Source organism: Diceros bicornis, chromosome 4 (assembly GCF_020826845.1).
Source record: "Diceros bicornis minor isolate mBicDic1 chromosome 4, mDicBic1.mat.cur, whole genome shotgun sequence".
Lineage (NCBI taxonomy): Eukaryota > Metazoa > Chordata > Mammalia > Perissodactyla > Rhinocerotidae > Diceros > Diceros bicornis.
In genome coordinates, this window is record NC_080743.1 from 59,639,243 (window position 1) to 59,662,441 (window position 23,199).

The window sequence follows — 23,199 nt, forward strand, 5'->3', positions numbered from 1 at the left end:
AGTAACTTAGCCTCTAAGTTATCTTGTCTATAAAATGGAGATTAAAATACTTATCTGTGCCAAAGTGTTATAAGAATTAAATGAGATGACCTCCGGAAAAGTGTTTTGTCAACTCTACAATGCTAATCAAATAGGAAGGAATAAGCTACTTCCTCCTCTCACTGCTTGACTGAGCTTCTCGCCAGCCACACCCCCTGATGTTTACCTGCTTATGGCCCTTATCCTGAGCTGGGAGGAGGGGACAGAAGAGATTTAGTGAGGCAGGCGGACACATTCAGGAGGGGAGAGGGAAGATGGACCAGAAGATGAGGGAGAGGGAAACAGGAGGACAAGACCAGAGACCCTGGTGAGGAAAGGCTGAGTGGGACAATGACCTGACTTAGTCTGGCTCTTTCGTGCTGCCTGTCTGGGCTCCACAGTCTCTGCCCACATTCTCTTTCACCAGGTTACTCAACCCCTCACCAAACTATTAGGCCAAGGGTGGGCGAACGCAGACCAATTGGGATCTGGATGGTCCCTCTGGGCAGTACTAGCTTTTCCTACCATTCCCACTGCAGAAAAAGAGGGTGATTCCACCAACAGCTCTCCTACCCTGAGTTGAGAGAGCCTGTGGGGAGATGGAACTCAAACCCAAGGTCTGGGTGTTTGCTTTGTTCTCTAAAGAGATCTGTTCCCCACGGGAGAGAACAAACCTCACTGGCCCACCTGCCCTCCACCACCCCTCCTTCCCCCACCCCCGCCCACCTTTAAGATTCTACAGCTGCTCCTCCTCTTCTCGGACTGCCTGGTCTCATGCTCACCCATGGCCTGTGGTGAGAAGGTGCTAACCAGCTGGTTTTATCACTGCCTTCCCTGCCTGCCCAGGGGAAGGGGAATCCTGGCTCAAAGGCTGTGGATGGGGCCAGGAGGAGCCCAGACAACCTCACAGAGTGAGAATCCCATGGTTCTTGAAGGAGAATATGGTGTCTTCTCTGGGGTTTCTCTCAATGCCCAGAAGCCACCCTAGCTTGGAAAGTACATGCACACTTGGGGAGGCCATGAGAGGAAAAGGGGGCTGGCTCATTCTGCCAGTAAATGAAGAAAGTGGAAATGAATTCAAGCAGCAGGCAGAGCTCCCAGTTTCACCAGAGCCTGGGGGTTGGTAACAAGGAAGAGAGTAATGTGCCTTCACCTTCCTGGGGTCAGAGCTGCCCATGGCCCCACACGTATGTGTGCATGTGCTTCCATAATCATATACTTTCCTGGCTTCCACTCTGCCTGTGGTCTGATTTCAACTCCTTCAGCTGCCGTATCCACCCATAAAATTATGAGTGTAAAAGCACTTTGCAAACTCTAATACTCTCTGAAGAAGTAAAAAGTACTGCTGTAATTATTATCATTATAATGTCCAATGGTTAAGATTTCTGCTGCCCACCTCTTAGCAATGTGAGCCCTAAAGAAAGGGAGTGCCAGGTCACCCCTCAGCTTCCGAGGCTCCTCTCCTCTTCCAGCTGTCTACAGCTGGCCGCTAAGCTGGAGCATGGGGAAAGTGGAGGAAAGGTGATTTACAGGGATACAGGGAGGGAGACTGGGAGAGAGAACATGTGTTCCCCTAAAACTTGAACCATTGCCCTGAGTCTCAGTCTACCAGGGGAAGGGGGGGAGGGGAGTGGATGGTGGGGTGGGGGGAGGGAAAGTGGGGAGGGCAGTGGGTCCCAAGCCTCCTGCTTCCCTGGCTCACTCTTACCTTGGCCTTCCCGGTCATGCCCAAGAGGAAGCTGAGGGTCCGTCGCAGGGAGGAGCCCGCCCAGGTACCTGAGCCCCCTTCCAGTTGGCCACAGCTGCAGAGAGAAAAAGAAGAGGTGAAGCGATGGAGACGGAGCTGGAATAGAAAAACAAGATACTCACAGAGAGATAGCAGATGAAGGTGTCATGACCAGGAGAGAGAGAATGGAGATACGAGGGGGAAGACTCAGAGAAAGGGTGAGGAAGAGGCAGGGAGGACTTGGAGAGAAAGACACCCCCCTACACCTCCTAGGAATTCCTGGATGTGGACACTACAGTTTCCCAGGCCCCTCTATTTATGAGGAAAACTCCAGGCTCCTCCCAGATAAATACAGACTCCCCCTTCCTACCTAATCCAGGCCCAGTCTCCTCTCTCATGCTGCTCCCCAACGGAAGTGATATGGGGTGGGGGCTCTCCAGGGGGGCATTTCCCCCTCCCAAGAGCCCTGTGTACGACCCTCTCTGCTGTTTGGAAAGGGCCTCTGGGCCTAAAGCCAATAAGGACTGAATTTCCTGGGATTTCATCAGCCCCATCCCATGAGCTAATCCCAAACCCGGAGCCAGGAGGATGTGTCAGCTAGAGATTTTTAGGACCACAAATCAGAGCTTGATATCTTAAAGGGCCCATTACTAGCTCACATACCCACAGTGTCTCAGAGGGCTGACCCACTCCCATCAGGCTTTGGCTATAGGAGCCAAATTAACAGGTGCTGATTTTGTGTGCTTATTTACGTAGTTATTGAAATCTCCCAGCCTCCACCATGATTCCTGAACTATGCCTCCAGCCCCTGCCCTCTCCCCTCAGGGCCCTACAGCCCTTGCCCAGCTCTCCTTAGAGCCACTCCCCATTGGTCAGTTATCTGAGCTATCCAAAGCTTATCCATGGTCCTTGGTCACTGTCTCTCCCTAAGACTGTCCAACAGCCAATCTGCCCGCTCACCTTTCTGGCATTGACAACAGCAAGCCACTCCCATTCTCTTTTATTCAACTGACACCCTGGGGTCTAGATACTCCTTTTCTTTCCCTAATTTCTTCCCCATTCCATGGAGCTACCAAGAACCTTCTGAACCTTCCCTGGCCAATGAAAAGAGGGTGAATTCTATGCAGCTCAGGGAGAAGGATATTTGGAGGTCTTTGATCAGAAATGTTAAGGGGAGCAATGTTTCAGGAAGCAGAGACCCTTGGGGTCATGAAATCCATGGCCCAGTCCCATTGCCCCTCCCCCATCTGGGCCTTTGAAGGGCTCCGAGTCCCCCAAACTCACCTTTGGCTGAGGTCAGCGGCAGAAGACTGGGATAAGTTCCCTGCCAATACAAAAGGAGACGGGAAGTGTCCAGCTAAAGCCAGACAAAGGTGCTCAGGGCTGCCTCCCCCACCCGCTCCACCTGGATCAGGTTCCCAAGCTGCAGGTGCATGTGACGCCATTCCTGAGGGCGGGCGCTGGGGAGCAGGGAGGGAGGGCGGAGTCTGAGCAGAGCAGAGCTGAAGAACTCAGGAGCCAGGGAACAGAGCACCAGGGTTATGTGGAGAAGGGGGCTGGGCGCTGATGTCTCAGTTCTGTTTCTGGTGAGTGGGGAGGGCAGAGGTTTCACACTGGGCCCCCAATGCCTCATCTTGACAACAGGGTACATTGCAGGAGGTAACTGACCTCCGTCTCTGGTGACAGGGGAAGCTAGAGAGCCTCACTCTGTCCCATGTCCTCCTTCATTGGAAGGACAGTCTCAGAATGCCAAAGTCCTGAATTCAGATCTCATTTGAATAAAGGCATTTTGGGGTTTCCAAGGGTGTGTGGTTAAACAACATAATCCTGGACATCTGGACCCTAAACGGCTGGCTCGGAGGAGTGGTAATGAGACAGATGGGAGAAGGGGCCATCACTGCTTTGCTCCCCACTTTTACTCACCAGCTGGATCTGAGCAGCCCAAGAAGCAATTGATGCCACTCATGGATACAGACTTGGAAAGCATGCCAGTGGCTGAGTGGTCCAAAGGGCCAGAAGATGGATGACAGGAACCCTGGCCCTAGAATCATGTCAAGAATCCTCACACAAAGGTCAGGCCTCATCCATCTGCCACCCATGCCCTTCACTTTCCCACAGCATGGCCCTTCCTCAAGGCCTTCCGGCCTTCCACGCCTTTCCACTACCCATTTCTGGGATATTCCACTTGAAATAGCTGGGAAGTTATTCCTGCTATTTAGCATTCATCACTCTGCTGCAATTCAAGCCCAGGCTTCCTTAATATAGAAAATACCTTAGAAAAGATTTACCCTGAATAGTTTCCAGAGATGACAAACTCAACCTATAGAGGCCAGGCAGGTAATGGGAAAAAAACGAGGCAGTCTGGGTTTAAGACAATAGGGAATAGAAATATTCATAAACCACACAGCCAACCATTAGGAAATAAATTTTTTTTGAAGCCTACATGAAGCATTACAAAAACTGGCCACATACCAGGCCATAAGGCAAATTTTAACACATTTTGAATAATCTGTATTATAGAGATCACAGGAAACAATCCAGAAGTCCCTTTCCAGTAGACTAGATAAAGAATCTGTGATATATTTATACATCAAAATACTATTCAAAAATAAAAATAAACAAACCACAGCTCACCCAACAATACGGATGAATCTCACAAACATAATGTTGAGTGAAAGAATCAAGACACAAAAGATGTATATACTGTACGATTATATTCATAAAAAGTTTTTAAAACAAGCAAAACTGATATTGTTTAGAGATGCATACAAAAGTGGTAAATCTATAAGGAAAATTGGTCTCAAAAGTCAAGAAAATAGTCATCTCTGCTAGGAGAGAGAGGGTTCTGAATGGGGAGGGACACAGCGGCTTATGGATTTTGATGATACTTTATTTTTTCTTACCTGGGGTGGTTACACAGCTGTTTGCTTCCTAATTATGCATTATCTTGTTCATGTAAGTTTTATATACTTTTCTGTATGTATGTTTTATTTCAAAAATTTTTTAAGTTTTTAAAAAATCTTGATAGATTTAGAAATTTTATTTTATTTATTTATTTTTCTTTATTTTTTGCTTTTTTTCTTTTGAGGAAAATCGGCCCTGAGCTAACATCTGCCAATCCTCCTCTCTTTGCTGAGGAAGACTGGCCCTGGGCTAACATCCGTGCCCAGCTTCCTCCACTTTATATGGGACGCCACTACAGCATTGTTTGCCAAGCAGCGCATTGGTGCACACCCGGGATCTGAACCGGCGAACCCCAGGCCACCACAGCAGAGCACGCGCGCTTAACTGCTTGTGCCACCAGGCCAGCCCCAGATTTAGAAATTTTAAAACACCCTTCTAAATAAACTTACTGGTCAAAGAAGAAATCATAATGGAAATTTAAAGATATTTTATAATAACAATAATGAAAATACTACAGAACAAAACCTGTGAAAGATGGCCAAAGCAGTATTTCAAGGGTAATTTGTAGCCTTAAAATGCTTATATTAAAAAATTTAAAAAGCTGAAAATCAATGACTTATGCCAACTTAAAAGGTTAGAAAAAGAAAAATGGAACAAATCCAAAGAAAACAGAAGGAAAGATACAATAAAGATAAAAGCAGAAGTCAATGAAGTAGTAAACATAAAGTTGGATCAATAAAGCCTAGAGTTATTTTTTAGGAATAGGCAAATAAAATAGACAAACCTTTGATAAGAGTGATGAAGAGAGAAGGCCCAAATAAAAGTAGAATGAAAAAGTAGACCTAACTACAAAAAGAGCAGTGATTAGAAAGATAAGAAAATACTACCTACAACTTAGTGCTAGTAATTTTGAAAATGCAAACAAAATAGACAAATTCTTTAAAAATATACATATATGTAACTTACCAAAACTGAATCTAGAAGAAATAGAAAGTCTGAGTGGTCCTATTAAAGAAATGGAATCAGAAGTTAATCTTTCTATAAACAAAACAAAACACATCAGGCCAAAACAGTTTTATATGCAAGGGACAGATCTTTCAAGGAATAGATCACTGAAATCTTATACAAACTCTTCCAAAGAATAGAAAACAAAAACTTTCCAACTCCTATAAGGCAAGTATAACCTTGATTCTTAAACTACACACAGTAGTATGACAAAGGAAAATTATGGGCCAATCTCTCTTGTGAACATAAATGCAAAAACCCCAGACAAAATATTAGCAAGCTACAGTAGATTTTAAATGGCTACAAATTATTTGCAGCTCCTCCCATCAAGGAATCTATTTCTTCACTCTTAGGATCTGGGCTGGCCTGTGACTTACTATGATGAATAGAATGTGGCAGAAGTGGCATTATGTAACTTTTGAGCTTAAGCCTTAAGAAGCCTTAAAGCTTCCACTCTTGCCCACTTGGAATGCTATTTCCATGTAACAAACCTAAGCGAGCCTTCTGGAGAGGCCATGTGCATCAGAACCAAGGCATCATAACTGGCAGCCTGCCAATCGACAGGCATGAGTATGGCCATCCTTGACCATTAGCCCTATTCAAGCCACTAGACAACTACAGCCACATAAGTGAGTCCAGGTGAAATCAGCAGATACTCAGCTGAACTCAGTCCAAATTACCCATCCACAGAATTGTGAGGGGAAAACAAAAACAAAAATGTTGTTGTTTAAGCCACTAAGTTTGGAGTTGATTTGTTATGCAGCAATAAATAATTGATACCACAAATGAAATCCAGCAATGTATGAAAAGATAATCCAGCATGGTGAAGTTGATTTATCCTAAGAATACAAGGGTGGTTTAACATGAGAAAAATCTTTAAATGTAATTTACCTCAATATCATATCAAAGAAGAAAAAACATCACCATCTCAGTAAAAGTAGAAAAGCACAGAATAAAATTCAACACCCACTCATTGTAAAACCAAAGCCTTGGCAGTTAGGAATAGAAGAAATCTTCCCTAACCTGATAAAGAGGATCTTTTAAAAAGCTACAGCCCAAAATCAACTTCAATAGTGAAACATAAGATGTACTCCCTCTAAAATCAGAAAGAAGACAAGGATACTCATTATCACCATTTCTGTTTAGCACTGCAATAGAGCCCTAGCAAGCACAGTAGGGCAAGAAAAAGAATGGAAAGGAATAAATATTGGAAAAGAAGAAACAAAGCTCATTTAAAGATGACATAATTGTCTACTTAGAAAAGAAAAAAAATCCACAGATAAATGGTTATAACTGAAAAAAGCTTAGCAAGATGAATGACTATAAGATCACTATACAAGGATTAATTCAATTCCATTTCTATAAACCGAAAATAATTATAAAATGTAATTTAGATATAAGAAAGCATTTATAATAGCAACAAAAATTATAAGATACCTAGAAATAAATCTAATAAAGATTGACAAGAACTGTATGAGGAAAACTAATACTTTATTAAAAGGCCTTTTTTTTTTAAGAAAGCCTCACTATATAGAGATATATGTTATTTTTCATGGATAGGACGACATATTAGAAAGATGTCATTTGTCCTAAATTAATCTTTGAATTCAGTACAATTTGAATCAAAATTCAGCAGGAATTTTTGTTTTTTAGAATTGATAAGCTGATTCCAAAATTCACATGAAAATGCAAAAGATCTAGAATAGCCAAGATAATCTTAAAGAAAAATAATAAAGTTGGAGGACTTACATTACTACATTTTTAAGACTTACAATAAAGCTATTGTAATATTGTAAATAAAGTTATTAAGACAATGTAGTATTGGCATAAGGATAGACAAATAGATCAATGGAACAGAGAACAGGGCCCAGAAATAGACTCACACAAATACCCTCACTTGATTTTCAACAAAGGCACCATGGCAATTCAATGGGGAAAGTAAGTTTTTTTTAATGGAGCAGCTGGATATTTATATGGGGGAAAACCCCACAAAACCTTGATTTCTACCATACACAAGAATCTAGACAAATCATAGACCTAAACATGAAAGCTAAAACTACAAATCTTCTAGAACAGAACATTGAAGAAAAATCTTCACATTCTTGGGATAGGCAAGATTTCTTAAACATGATCAAAAGCACTAACCATTAAAAAGTTGATAAATTGGACTTTATCTAAATTAAAAACTAATGCTTATTAAAATACACTATTAAAGTAAAAATGCAAGTCAAAGACTGGGAGAAAATATTCACAATACATATATCTGAGAAAAGACTCAAATCCAGAGTATATACAGAAACTTCAAATCAATAAGAAAAAGACAAGCTGTTTTTAAAACTGGGCAAGAGACTTAAACAGTCATTTCACAAAAGAAGATATTCAGATGGCCAATAAGCATATGAAAAGGTGCCCAACAAAATTTTTCAACAGGGACATGCAAAATAAAACCAGAATGAGATACCTCTAAGACACTCACCAGAATGGCTGAAATTTAAAACTGGACAAAAGAAGTATAACATATCTAAGAATAAATCTAATATATATCCACAAGATCTGTACGGAAAAAATGATAAAAATTTATTAAAAGACATTAAATGGAGAGGTATACTATTTTCATGGATAGGAATAAGCAATATGATAAAGATGTCAACTTTCTCTAAACTAATCTTTAGATTCAATGCGACTCCAATAAAAATCTCAAAGTTTTTTTTTTTTTTTTTTTGTGAGCAGATCAGCTCTATGCTAACATCTGCCAGTCCTCCTTTTTTTTTTGCTCAGGAAGACTGGCCCTGGGCTAACATCCGTGTCCATCTTCCTCCACTTTATATGGGACGCCGCCACAGCATGGCTTCCTGAGCGATGCATCGGTGCGCGCCTGGGATCCGAACTGCCTAACCCGGGGCCACTGCAGCGGAGCACGCGCACTTAACGGCTTGTGCCACCGGGCTGGCCCCTCAAAGTTTTTTAATGCATGTTTTATATGTATGTTATACTCCAATAAATATGTTAATTTTTAAAAAATTAAAAAATTCTCTTTATTTAAAGACACTATGGGAGAGGGAAAAGACAAACCATATTTCTCCATCTTTGAGAAAAGATCACTTCAACACGTATAACAACAAATAATTAGTATTCAGAACATATAAAGAACACATTCAAAACAATAAAGAAAAAACCCTCAAAGAACCCAATACAAAAATGGGCAAAAGACATGAAGAGGAATTTCACAGAAGAGGAAACACAAATGAACAAAATACATATGAAAAGATGCTCAACCACATTTGTAATAGGATAATTCAAATTAAGACCATAATGAGATTTATAACTACTGGACCAGCAAAATTAAGGAATCTGATGACTCCAAATGTTGAAAAGGATATGGATCAATGGGAACTCTCATGTACTGCTGATGGGAGTGGAAACAATTTGCCATTATATTGTAAAAATGAACATCTGTGCACTCTACGACCGAACAATTCCACTCCAAGGTATACACCCTGGAGAAATTCTTGCAAATGTGCACCAGAAGGTGGATAAAAAGGATGTTCATATCGACAATTCTTCATAATAGCAAAGAATGGAAATTGCTCAAATGTCCATGAACAGAAGAATGGAATGAAAATGAATGAACTATAATTATTTGCAACACGTGGATAAAAATTAGAAACAGAATGTTGAATGACAATGTAAGTTATAGAAAATTTTGTACAATATAACATCATTGTTTTTAAACTCAGAAACAAAAAAAAAGAAATGATATATTATTAGGTAATGCATATATCTGTGTTAAAACTATAAAAAATGTAAATGAGTGGTAAAAGAAAGTTCAAGATAGTGATTATCTCTGGTGGGGAAGCAAGAGAATAAGAGAAGAGAGGAAGACGTAAACAAAGATAAATGTATTGGTGATGTTCTAGTTCTTGAGATGGGTGGTCAATTTACCAGACATTCATTTTTAAATATTATATTTAAAAGACAAAGGGAAAAAATACAACAGAGGGTATTAGCAACTCTGGCAAACTGGAGCGCACAGGCCTCCTTTAAGGACATCTGAATTTTAGAAAGTGTAAGCACCATGCTGGCCAAACAAAATAAATTTTGGAGCTAGACTTGGCTCATAGACCGTCAGTCTGCAAGCCCCAGTCGAGTTTAATGAGTCTCAGACTTTTGCTCCGTGGACTGTGGTAGAGTACTGATACGCACATATTACTGCAGGAAGAAACAAAAAACCTCCAACATATAGACAAGGAGAAATGTAAGGGGAGTGCTTAAAGATTAGGTGGAGAGAGGGGAGGAATCAGAGCAGGAAGGCATAAAAAGAGAAAAAAACACTAGGGAAAGGGGGGAAAGAAGAGAACATATAATACCAAGAAGGGGAAAGTGGAAAGTGGGGAGAAGAGACAGGTGGAAGAGAGGGAAAGGAGTATGAAGGAACAGAGGGGAAAAGAGGAAAAAGAAACTTATTTCTCGCACTCATCCTGTGTGCCAGCCTCTGTACTGGGCACTTGAACACCTATTTTCACTGAATAATCACAACTTTAAAAGACAGTTGTTATTATCCTGGCTTTCAGAGAGACGACATGAATTGTTCAGCTGGTAAATGAAGGATCTCAGAGTCAGTTTGACTCCCAAATCCTGTTCTTTCTATGATACCATATTGACATGGGGGTGAGGGAAGACATGCAGAGATGCTGATGGAGAAAAGTGAGTGAGGGGATCAGATGGGTCTTCCCCTGACAGGCTGTAACAGCCTCTTGCGCTCAGCCTGTCTCCCAAACCACAGGCACTGGAACAATGAGGCTGGGGTGGGTAACCCTGGCCAGCTAGAGGATGAGCAGGAAGGGAGGCAACATTTAGTCACCAGGCTTGAGACATTTCTGTGTACTCAGGAAGTCTTAGCTAGTAGACCCAGTGGTGTCTCGCAAAGCCCTCATATCCTCAGGTCCTTAGGTCCTGGTTTGAGAGCTCCCCCCAGTTATGTTCCCTAAGCCAGAAGGCTGGGCAATCTCTCTATCCTGTCTCATTTGATAATCTCATGATTATCTTGTTAGAGAACTATTGTCTTTCAAGGTACCAGATGCCTAGTTTCATCCCACAAATAATAAGTTCAGCTCCAAATCTGAGAAATGTGGGGGTCTACAGAAAGAAGTGGTTTTAACAACTAGGGGAATAGGGGCCTTTTAACGAAAGAGGAACAGAGATACCCACATCAACACAGAGACACAGACACAGAAAGGAAGGAACAGAGAGTCTTAGCGAAAGAGACAGAGGCAAGATACCAAGAGTGGGGAACAGAGCAGACAGACCCAGGGAAGCAGACAGAGGAGTACAGACAACAGATTCAGATTCAGTCGGATAGAGTCAGAGTGATGCCTGGGCACAGAGAAATCCAGCAGCTGGCAGAACAGAAGAGGCACAGAGTGGTGGCTGGACAGGCAAGGAGGCAGGAGAGGGGGAGGAAGGCAGTGGCCTCCATAGGGATTAGTCTGTCCATACCACGCGGGAGGACTGGCCACCTCGGTGCTGCAGTTCCAGAAAGGTGTCCAGTTCCTCTTGGCTCTGCAGTAAGGGGGCCTCCCGGGGGCCCGCGCATCCCGATGCCTGCAGTTTGCTCCTGAAACACACATTGCCACCACCGCCCTCGGTATCCAGTGGCCACTGACGGGCACCAGGGAGGAACACCGCCTCAGCCGAGCCCTGTTGCTTGCCCCCAGCCCAGCCCTTCCTGTTGGCATAGGCTCAGTTCAGACCCAAACTAGCCTCTCTTTGGGGCTGTGCTCTAGCAGAGGTGCAGAGCTAGCTACAGGCAAGAGTGACCCCTGCTGGTCAACAGGCAGTACTGCCCTCCAGAAGAAAGCCAGTGCTCCGGGAGAGGCAAATGAAGGGCAAGCTGGATTCTCACTCCTTGCCTGGTTTCTGATGACAGCCTTTGCCCCGACTCAGCTGAATAGCGTGCCCAGGGCTCCTTTCCCTCTCTACCCAAAGGGCAAGAATTGATGCCTGATAGTGAAAGATGGCACCTGCAAGACTCTGAGATACAGTTGGCATCACATAAGGGGTACCCAGGGCATCTCTGCCTTGGACCAGCTGCTCTTAGGAAGGTGCCATGAGCCCTGCAGGCAAGGTTCTCTCCTGAGTTCCCACCCAAGCCAGTTCAGGGACAAGGTGCAGGGTCCTCTCCCCTAACCCGGCCCAGCCAGCCCTGCCCAGGAGCTAGAGAAAGTTGGTCTACTCACCAGAGCTAAGGGAACTCGTCCAAGGGGACCATTGCCAAAGCAGAGAGACAGTGCCCTTCCATGGCTAGCAGGCCCTCACATGACCACTCACACTGAACTCTTCACGCTCACCCCAGGCCTTCTATTTCTGACTTCCTCTGTCTTTGGGGAAGTGGTCAGGGATTTTCCAGGAGAAGCAGAAGAGATGGGTCCCTCTTTTCCGGTCTGCCAAGCATATGCAGACCTCTGAGCAAGAGTAGCTATTCTCCCATTGCAGGGCTGTACTATGATGACCAAAACATTTTGGGTCTGCCTCAGCCTGGACCCAGCAGGTAGGCAGCAATTTGGGAAAGGGGCAGATTCAATGCTCCAAACCTGTGACCACTTCTCTCAAGAAAGAAACCTTCCAAAGTTCTCTGGGCCTCAGTTTCCTCATCTGTAAAATGAGATTGGGTCGTATGATCCCTGAATCCCTTCCAGCTCTGGCATCTCTGTATGCGTCTATGAAACCCAAGTGGAGATGGAGGCAATAAGACCAAATGTCCTGATATTCACCCCAACTCCACACCTTACCCCCTCCACTCTGACCCCCACCTGCCCTTGAGACCAGGTAGAAAGAAGGTGCTAGGACCACTAGGGAGAGCCACATTTTGAAAGGCAGGGTCCATCCTCCCCAAAGCCCTCCCATAGGCCCAGGTTCTGATTCCCTAGGGAAGAGACTAGGGACCCAAGTCTCTTCAATTCCTGTCATTCGTTTCTGACCACTTTCTCCTGAGTCTAGGACTTGAGGGAAGGAGGACAGAAAGTCCCCTGGGGATTTACCTGCTCATTGGATCCTGGAGCTCCCTGCCTGGCCCCCAACTATGTCTTTTGAAGGGGTCATAGTTGTGGCTCTGGGCACGGAAAGCCCCCGACCTTCGGAGGGGTACAGCATGGAAGCCATCTCCCTCCTTTTTTCCCTCTTCCTCCTCCTCTTCCTCCAGCTGCTCTCTGGACTCCACTGCAGACAGGCAGCGGCGAGTGTGGCCTTGGGGTACCAGGTCTCCACCTGGGACGTCTCTGTTCATGGGAGGCACACGCAGGCCAGTCTGAGTCAAGAAGACAGAGAAGGGTGAGCAGAGTTCTAGAACTCAGGAAACTTAGAACTAGAAAGATGTCACAGTCAGCAGGGCCTAGAGTATCTAGTCACCCCTCCCTTTCCTAAAGCACAGAACTGGAGAAGGCTGGCTCAGGATCACACCAAGAATTAACTGCAGAGCCAAGTCCAGAACTTGGGTTTTCTGACACCCAGTCTAGTGTTCTTTTTTGAGGCAGATTAGCCCTGAGCTAACATCTGTTGCCAATCCTCTTCTTTTTTGCTGAGGAAGATGGGCCCTGGGCTAACGTTCATGCCCATCCTCCTCTATTTTATATGGGACGCCACCGCAGCATGGCTTGATGAGCGGTGCATATGTCCGCGCCCAGGATCCGAACTTGTGTACCCCGGGCTGCTGAAGCGGAGCGGGTGAACCTAATCACTATGCCACTGGGACGGCCCCCCAGTCCAGTGTTCTTACCAGTACATAATGACATCCTCATTCACTCATTATTTTTCCATTTACTGAGCACCTAAATGGCAGAAAACCAAGCCAAGAAAAGAGAAATAGATATTGTTCCTGTCCTCAAGGAATTCACAGTCTAGTGAGTATGTGTGTGTGTGCACATGCACGTGTGTGCACATAGACAAAAGCACAAATCACAAATGACGGACTGGCCAGAGTATGCCAAATAACCAGCTGGACACTCAAAAAAGGGAGGCAGAAGGGAGTAGATAGGCTTTGAGATGGGCCTGGAGGGGTGGAGTGGTTAGGATTTGGCCAAGTTGGAGAGGGAGGAGGCTAGGCGGATAAAGCTGGAGGGAGGAAAGGTTCAGGAGTGAGAAAGTATTGTGAGTTCTTCCCTCTAAAATTCTGGTCATATGGGGAGTAAGAGAGCTATTACCACCTCTCCTCGTGCAGCACAGAGAAGGGCTCCAAATCCCAGCCACATCGCAGTTCCTTCTCTCTCTCCCAGGACTGCACTGTTGTCATTGCCCAACCCTCCCACATGCCATCAGGGCTTGCCTCAGTGTGTCTCAGAGTTAAGAACCCTCGGGTGCTCTTAAAGTTGAAATGATAAGCCCCATTCCAGAAAGAAGTACCAAATTCCAGAGGACCAAGACGGTGGAGGGGCAGGAAGGGAACTAACATTACTGCATACCTCTGTACAGCTCACTCATAGGCCCTGCCTCTCTGGACCTTCTGTTAGGATGAGTCTCCCAGGCTCCCCTTCTCCAGGGACCACTCCCAGCTACTGAGATGTTGGGAGTTCCCAGGAAGACCAGGAAGCTGTGAGCAAGAATCCTGCCTCCTCCCAGGCTTTCTGTGCTATTACCCTCCCCCCGCAGGAGCATTCACGTTGTTGGAAAGTTGCTCCTTCAATCAACTTTTCCCCTTTTCCCTCTCCCACTGCAATCTGTCCACTGCCCCTCCCCCCACTCAGGGTGGCTGAGAAGGTGCTTGAGCCTGTGTCGAGTGCATGCCTGTCCACCGCAGGGAAGGAGGGAGACAAGTGCTCAGGCCTCTGCAGACAGCATTCTGCTGCCCTGCCAGGTGGGTCTAAGGATAAAAAAGGAGAGGCCTAGGAAACCCGCCCAGGCCCTGTGCCTGTCCATGCTCATTACATCTGGAAGCAACGTAGAGGGGACCCCTCAGCCAGCCACGAGGAGAGATCTCTCTCCTGGTCTACAGACTTGGGCCTCATGCCATCTGATGTGCTGTCTGTAAATGCGATAGGCAGATCTGGAGGGAGCAGGACAGAGGCTGAGGGCCGGAGCAAGGTCCCTGCCAACCAGTGGTCTCCAAAGCTGAGATCTGGGGGGCAGGAGGGAAACAGACAAAAAAGTATTGTGAGAAGTGGCAGTGGAGGGAAGAGCATGAACTGGAGGTGCTGACTAAGAAAAGAGGAAGAGGGGCTGGGAACAGGACAGAAATTGAGGGGCACCGAAGCAGCGCTGCAAGGATCTTGGGTGCTTGGCATTCAGTGACCTCACAAAAGAGAAAAGACTGCTTGAGCTACACCCCCTGTAGCCAGCTTCTCTCTGCTATCCCTGCCCTACTTCTGCCTGCAGGGCTGATTTGGCAAGATGAATGAAATGCAGTGAATTGAAGCCCTTTCCTTTCCCTCCGTTCCTAGAGACGCCATCTGCTGGAGATGGTACCCTGCTACCCTGGCCCAGTGGATAGACCTTCTGATCCTGAGATCTTTATGTCCTGAGATCTCACCCTTCTTCCTCCAGCTCAGACCAACTGGAATCTGACCTCAAAGATCTACCCTTTTTCCAGCATCTCTGTCATTTCATTCACAGTCTCTGCCCTCTGTGAAAATGGAGTCCACTGGGCTCCTTCTCCCTCAGATCTTCATTCCATTTCTCAGAAAGTTTTTCCTGTTTTCTAAACTCCACCCCTCCATGCTATTATGTCAATTTTTATTCTATCCTTTAAAGAGATGAGGTTTAGTAAGGTTTCCTGAACCCCCACCCAGAGACATTCCCTCCTCCGTTTTCTGAAATTCAAGCTGGGGCCCCTATGGTTGTGTTCTCTTCCTTGCTTCCCTTTCCATTAGTTCTCTCCCAGCCCCCATCCCACATCCCCTAGCCTCCCTGAGCTCAGGAAACGGTGCAAGGGAGCAGCCAGGGCTGGGTCTCACACAATGGCTTTATTTAGCTCCCGAATGAGATCACATCATGTCACATCACTGCTTCCGCTGAACAGAGAGATAAGAGATTTTGAAATAGGTCTGGGATCGGACACTCGAGATGGGGGCAGGGGAGGAAAGCAAGAAGGGGCTCTAAGAAGTTGTTTTACTTATCTTCCTGCCTCTAGATCAGATGGTTTTCCCACCAACACAGACTGTCAGTGTCTCCTGCCTCCTCCTCTGAGTTGCAACCTCCACCTACCACACTAGTCATCAGTGATTCGTTAGACACTGTACTGGGCGCTGATATGGGAGCACATAATATTTTAATAGAGAGAGACATCTGTTATTCAAAACTCTGAGACCATAATTTCTTTAGGGTGTTATAGTGGCTTTGAAGTCGGTCCGATTTGCTAGCTCTGCCACCTTCATAACCTCATGATCCTGGGAACTCGCTTAATGTTATTGAGCTTTAGAATCATCTGTAAAATGGGAATGATAATACCTACCTTGTAAGGATGTTGAGAGACTTGATGATAATGTATAGGTGCAACTAACATTGTACTTGGCACATATTAGGTACTTAACAAATGCTATTATTATTGTTGTTATTATTATTATGAGGAAGCAGAGAGAAGGCAGAGCAGAGAGAAATGGAGAGCTGGAGAGAGGAAAGCCCAAGACAGAAGCAGAGATGGCATTATAGGATGGTTGCCCCACTGTTCTCTCTTAAAAAACAGAGAGAGAGAGAAAATAACCCACGGGCTGACACTAACACAACTGAGATGGGGACTAATTATCATAACTTCTGATAGAAAAGAGCGCAGGCAACCAGAGCAAGAAAGGCCCTGAGGCAGCTGTCCTCTTCAAAGAGGAGGGAGAGACACAGTGGCCTCTGGTGATTTAAAGCAGGGGTTGGTGAACTATACAGCCTGTGGGCCAAATCTGTCCTGCTATCTTTTTTAAATGGTTGAAAAAAAAAATCAAAAGAAGAAAACTACTTTGTGGCACATAAAAATTACATGAAATTCAAATTTCAGTGTTCATAAATAAAGTTTTTTTGGGAACACAGCCGTGCTCATTCGTTTACATCTGGTCTATGGCTGGTTTTGCCTTACGACAGCAAAGTCGGTAGTTACGACAGAGACCATATGGCCACAAAGCCTAAAATATTTATTATCTGGGTCTTTACAGAAAAAGTGTGCAGACTCCTGATTTAGAGCAACTGGGTCTCAAAATCTCAGGAAGGAGGAAAGAAATCAAAGAGAGACATTAAGGCTCACTGCACACCGACCAGGCATTCTGCAACAAGCTTGGGGGCGGAGGGACAGTGAAGACCTCAACATAGCCATTTCCTAAATAGCATCTGGCTCCTGCGGAGGAGGAGGGTTAACCCACGGTGAGTACCTACACCATCTTGTGGCATCCTCACAACCATTTCTTGCAAGGGACATTATTATCCCTATTTTACATATGAAGAAACAGGTAGCACAGAGAGGTAAAGAAACTTGCCCAAAGTCACGGGGCTATGGAAGGTGGAGCTGAGTTTCCAAGCAGATCCATCACACTACAGAGCCTGAGTTCTTTGCTGAAACCAGAAGGCAAGCTCCCAGAGAGCAAGTGGCTAGCTTTGAAAGAAATCTGGCAGTATTGTTATTCACCCCCCTAATTCCCGCCCCACCCCCCAGCCAAAGAAAGGAAGCAGCTTCCAAAAGAAATTAGATGGGGGTTCCAAAGAAGTTAAGTTTGTCCTTTCTCCTCCCTCTGTTATCTTAGAAGTCTGAATGAGGTGATGGGGGGAAGGCAGGGCTCTGCCTATGTTTGCTGCCAGCAAACACTGGGAGTAGCTGCTGATAGCAACCACACAGCTCGGCACAGGCCACTAGGGCAATGCTGAAGGGCCCTTTTGCAGCCTGGAGGGTTCCCTGGGTCTGGATCTGGGGTCCTAAATCTCCCAAATGTAGACCATAATGGGAAGATCCGAAAGAACCAGACAGTAAAGAATGGGGAGGAAAGGAAAGGCCAGAGGACATGGTCTGCTAGCTTCTCCTCCAGGTCTCCTAGCCCTGGGGGGGACAGGGTCATAGAAAATCCTTTGATGGTTCAAAATTTAACCTACCTGCCTCTTCTCCGGTAGAAAGTAAACCATTAACCCAACAGTGTCCTGCAAAGAGGGCTAAAGCAAGGTTTCTCTTAGCCTCAAATAAAGAAGGCCCCAGTAACCCCAGTTCCTTCCCACGCCTGCTCCCCGGACACCCATTCTATGGCAGGTCATAGCACCCGGGTCTCTAATACTTCCCCACCTCATCCTAACTTAGCTACATCATTGCTCTATCTCTCAGTGTGAGACACATGAGATTTTGCTATGTGCTGAACACTGGTGTCCTGGAACTCACTCTCCTCTGACTGTCCTGTCAACTGCCAGAGAGTAGTATCACAATTCCAAAAATCAGAGGAAAGGCAAAGGGTATAGAGAGAGATTTCATTCAGCAAACATTGCTTTCGCACCTACCAGGCATCAGGCCTGGAGCAGAGGACCCAGCAGGGTCTACGCACAACTACAATGGTGAGACGGGTAAGTTCGGGCAAAAGCCATCAGCTTCCAGGTCTCCTCCTGAGAGGCACCCACCTGCTTCCTGGGCCCACAGGGCAGGATTATCAACTTTATTGTTAGTACTTAATTCTAGAAGTTCAAAGCTAGAGAGTCAGGCATCCCCAGCCCCTTGATCTAAACGCACCTCTTTCTCCTAAGTCAGCAATGAGGCATCTCAAACACTCGCCCTAAATCACCCCTACCTCTTAGATATATCAGGCTCACAAGTCATCAGGAATTTTGCTGCTTTGGGCTTCCAACTATGAGCACATTTTTTTCTTTTGCAAAATTGGTTTGCAGACTGAACCTAGGGACCCCACCTTCTTCCTTTATGCTGGGCCTGTATGCTTATTCTATCAGGAGCTTATTGGGCCCCAGAGTAGCCCATGATGTGTGGGGGCCAGGGAAGAGAAGGGCAAGACCAGTCAGTCCTCTTCTACTTCCTTCCAGTTTCTTGGCATGCGTCCTGGCTGCTGTCCCAGAGGGTGGGGCAAGAAAGGGTCTGAGGTTCAGATGGACACACCTGAGAAGACTTTGGTCACTGTGTCCCAGGGAATTAACCCATTGGATCCCAGCGGACAGCTAAAAGTAGTGGGTGGAGTAGCAAAGCCCTAATCTGATGGATGGGGTGATCTGAAATCTGGAAGCCTCTGGCTCTCAGGTATGAGTTGATGGCCCTTTAAATCTCACAATTGATTCCTAGGGATAAAGAGAACAATGTCAGGCACTAGAGGAAGGGGACCCTGGATGAATTAAAATTCCAGAGCCATCCTTCCTGTCCATACCTCCTGAGTAAGAAAAAGAGACCAAAAGACAACAAAATGGACTTTGGTGTCAGATGAACTTGAGTCTGAACCCCAGTCCCACAATTCACCTCTTAATTGACAACAGTTAGTTATTTAACTTCTCTAAACCTTATCTTTAATATAGGGATTATGGTACATCAACCCCATAGGATTGTGAGGATTAAGAATGTATACAAAGGATTTAGCATCACTTGTTGCACAAATAGTAAGTGTTAACTGTTGGCCATTATTGTGATTCCCCATTTGCACACTTACACACATACACACACACACACACACACACACACACACAATGCCCCCTAATTAAAAATGGGAGCTGAATGTGGGAGGCTGGTGGAGAAGCTACAAATTGTTCTGCCACTTCCCAGGGTGCTGAGGGGTTCCTGAAGATCTTGGCTTCTGAGGATGCCCATTCACGGGGGAAGGACCAGGGAAAGGGAAGATGGAAACTCACCAGACCCAGGAGATATCCCAAAGATGGGAGACCTGTTCGTGTCCTCAGTTGGTGACTTCAACGTAGGAAAAAGTCCCGCTTCAGGTAGCCCCTCTAAGAATCCAGTCCAGCACCTTAGTGGGGGTACCTCTCTCTTGGTGCTTTTAAGGGAACTGCTCATGGTCCAGAAGTTTGTCCAGGAGACAGGGGGGACTCATTCCAGTCCAGACCAGCTGCCTCTTCAACCACTCTAGCCCTTCCCTTCCCCGCCCTACTTCAAACACTCTAGACAGTGCTGGGCCCAGGCCTTTAACTCCTTGGGTGCCATTGCTGGTCCTGAGGATTCCTGGGTCCCCCTGTCCTCAGCATTCCCTGAAGAAAGAGCAGCCACCGGATTCAGGCTCGTGTGGAAACAGGTACAGGAAGCTAAGCTGAGCTCACCCTGAGGGGAGAGTGTGTGGAAATCTGACATCCCAGGGCACTTTCACTCTCCATCCGGCGGGAAAAGGTTGGAGACAGGAGGGGAGAAAGAGGACACCTCAGGGAAGGCCTACAGCTGGAAACCTACTTAACAGCAAGGTCCTATTGGGGTCAGGGAGGTCCTTTGCCCTCTCTCAAATGTGGCGTCAAAGCTACTTGTTGGTCCCTTTAAGAGGCAGGTTACAGCAGGGGGAGGAGGAAAGACTGAATTTTCTGTGATGAAAGTGCAGGGAGGAGCAGCTACAAGGGCAGCTACGTCTGAGGAGGGCCCTCACTTCAGCCAACAGGAACAGAGTGACCAGGCAGCTCCGCACACACAGGACTGCCTGTGGATACCAGGCACAGGATATCTGAGCAGCTTCCCCAGCCCTGCCCTGATAACAGCTTCTGGGGTGGGGGGCTGACTCACCCTCACTGCTTCCTTGGGGCAGAGGACAGTGTGGGCAGACGTTGGACTTCCTGAGGTAATGGGGGCCCTCCTCCTGACCGCCCTGTGGTCTAGTGGAAAGGGTACGTTGGAGTTGGGAGACCTTGGCTAGCTCTGCCAACTCACTAGTTATGGGGCCTTGGAGAAGTTCCTATTAGCCTCATTTCTTATCTGTAAAATGGGGGTGTTAAATGAGCTATGTGCAAATAGTGGAACATAAATGCTGAGCCCATAATAGTTACTCAATAAAGAGGCTAGCTGCCACTTGCTGTGTGACCTTGGATCAGCCACTTCACTCTGTGTCTTTCCTGGTCTTTAAATGAGAGGATTAAATTAGGTGACCCATGGTCTATCCTTGCTGTAAAATTCTGGGTGAAAGGAAGAGTGCAGTTGCTGCCAGATGTGGAAACCGTGTGCCCTTTCCTACCCGGCTGGGCCCCAATCCACATGATGAGCGACTGTGATTGCTTCTCACTTCACAAGAACACAAGAGAAACACTTGCTTCATTTTTCTGGTGTGGGGTTCTCAGAAATCCTTTAATTAAACAGTCTCATGATTGTCCAGATGAGGACACAGGCTCTGAGAGGGAGTGTGATTTACCTGAGGTCATTCAGCCACCGGGTGGCGGAATTCGGGCTGGGACCCAGCACTGCTGCCTGCCTGAGGTCAGTGCTGCTTCCACCGCCCTGAGCTGCTCTCTCAAGGGATTAAGCTTTATAACTTGCTGAACCACTGGATTTCTCCCAGTTTCTCTGAAATTCGTATACTCCTTTCCCATTGACTTTCTTCACGTAGAGTCCCAAAGCTCAGTACGTGAAGGGGGTGGAAATTGGGCACCTGGCTCCTCCTGGTACCAGGACTGGGTGTGTGGGTGTATAGGTGCCAGCTGGAAGTCTCGACGATGTGGGAGGGATGGATGGCTGGTTTCCATGGGGTGGAGGGGACCCGGAACATGTTGGCAGCTGGGTTACTATCTGTATTGCCTTTTGGGGAGGAGCCCCTCAGTTGTGGTACCCAACCTCCAGGAAGGCCGTGGGACCAGTGCTTACTTTCCTTCTCCCTTGCAGACCTGCAGGCAACCTGAGATCAGGGTTCGCACCTCCCTAAGGTGGTTTCTATTAGAGTGGAGAGCTGCTGTCTGCTACTCATCCTCCCATTAAATAACCTCAAGAAGTTCAGAGGGTTCAATCCTAAGGCCAACTATTCCAGATAAGTCTCCCCGTCTACAGATTTTAGAGACTTATATTCCAACTCCACTACTCAAGGGAGGCTCAAATTCCACCCTGACTCCACGGAAGTTGATCTCTTGAGAGATGAAGTATTGGTTTTGGCCTTCTTTCAAGGTGCCTGTGACACTAACTGCCTTCATAATGCTTCTCTTGTCACCTGCCAGGCCTGGGTCCCCCCCACCTTCTCCCCCAGTCTCCTCCATAACAAGGGCCAGGACACAAAGTGCTGAGCCATGCAATGAAAGGTAAAGATTACACCAGCTTTCAGGACAGGAGTACCTCCCAGAATGCAGACTAAGGAAGAAATCGCTTATATTACTATTAAGAGAGGTTCGGGGATTCGATCGGAGACGTAAAAGACACTTTCCACTCAAAACAAATGGACCGAAGGTATATTTTATTATATAGAGGATAGTAAAGGCGACAGTCTGCAAACAGATCCAAATAGGTCAAATATTAAGAGGGAAAAAAAACATCAGCCCCACTGGAAAGGGAAAACACCCACATCGGCTGAAGAGAAATGACACAAATCAACCAGAAAGAGAAACACCAGGTTGACCGAAAAGAGAACACATCAAATCAATTACTTCATATCAAATCAATTACTTCACATCAAATCAGTTACTCACAACATCCACGCCCCACTGCCGGGAGAGCCCTGTCAATCGACGCGGCTGGGCAAGGATCACACGTCCTGGGCAAGGTGTCCCTTCCACAGGTGGAACTCTCACCGGGTCTCAGTTTCCAGCAGTTTTTATACCATCAGTAATTTTCAGAGTAAGCAATTACAGAGTTTGCAGAGCAAGCATTTAGTGTTTCCATGCACAAAATGGTTATCAGTGGCGTACGTGCACTGAGCCCCCTGGCTAACGTCCCAGCACAGTAGTTGTGCACGTTCATTGTTCTCTTTGGTTATCGTCCTAGCCCGGCACAGATGGCCAGTCCATCCCGTGCTACGACGCTCCAAGAGCCTTGAAATGTTACAACTTGCAACTCCCTCCGTGAGAGAAGGGCCAGTTCCCACCACGCAGAAAGCAGCTTTTATATTTCTTTTTGTGCTGGTGGCTGTAGGTCAATGGAGCGGCCAAACATGGCTGTACTCATGTCAAGACAATTACCTTCCAGAGTTATGAAGTTTATCCTGTCCTCTAAACCAGAACTCCTCCTCCAACAGGTTAACTCCTCATTCTGCTGTCAGTGGAGACCACACAGGTGAAAACCAGTGTGTTGCCTCCTCCAAAGACTACCATTTCATAGTCCTAGAGAGCAAGACAATACGTATCAAACTCTCTCCCTTTTCCTTCCCTACACTTGTTCTCAACCCCAAGCTTCTGACCCAGTGCTTTTTTCCCTATTCTCCTGAGCAAGTCCCAGGTCCCACCAAGAACACAACAAACAAAAGCAAATGTTTCCTCCTCGCCCTCTGACCTGGCCAGTCCTGGAGTGTCCGAGCTGCAGCCCCTGAAAGACGGACGTGAGCTGGTGGAGGGCTACTCCATTTGGATTCTCCCGTTGTCTCCATGTCCTTTTCATCCTTCCCAGGGCCCAGAGGCTCCGACTGCTGGGTGAAGGAAAGGTTAAACTGATTGGGCACCCCCCCACCCCAACAGAATCTAAACTGGGAAACTCGGTGGCAGGAACAAAGCGG

At 46.3% G+C, this 23,199-nt stretch overlaps 1 protein-coding gene across 1 annotated transcript in view; it reads right to left on the bottom strand.

Annotated features, from left to right (window-relative positions):
- ARHGEF2 (Rho/Rac guanine nucleotide exchange factor 2) overlaps window positions 1-11,273 on the bottom strand; it is a 37,372-nt gene extending 26,099 nt beyond the window's left edge. The window contains exons 1-5 of the mRNA XM_058539415.1: window positions 11,150-11,273; window positions 5,615-5,653; window positions 3,668-3,785; window positions 3,029-3,068; window positions 1,727-1,820 (exon numbers count right to left, since the gene is read on the bottom strand). Of these exons, the coding sequence (XP_058395398.1) occupies window positions 1,727-1,820; window positions 3,029-3,068; window positions 3,668-3,731 (198 nt within the window). The 5' untranslated portion in view covers window positions 3,732-3,785; window positions 5,615-5,653; window positions 11,150-11,273. The remainder of the gene's footprint in view (window positions 1-1,726; window positions 1,821-3,028; window positions 3,069-3,667; window positions 3,786-5,614; window positions 5,654-11,149) is intronic.
- Between the last annotated feature and the right edge of the window lie 11,926 nt (window positions 11,274-23,199).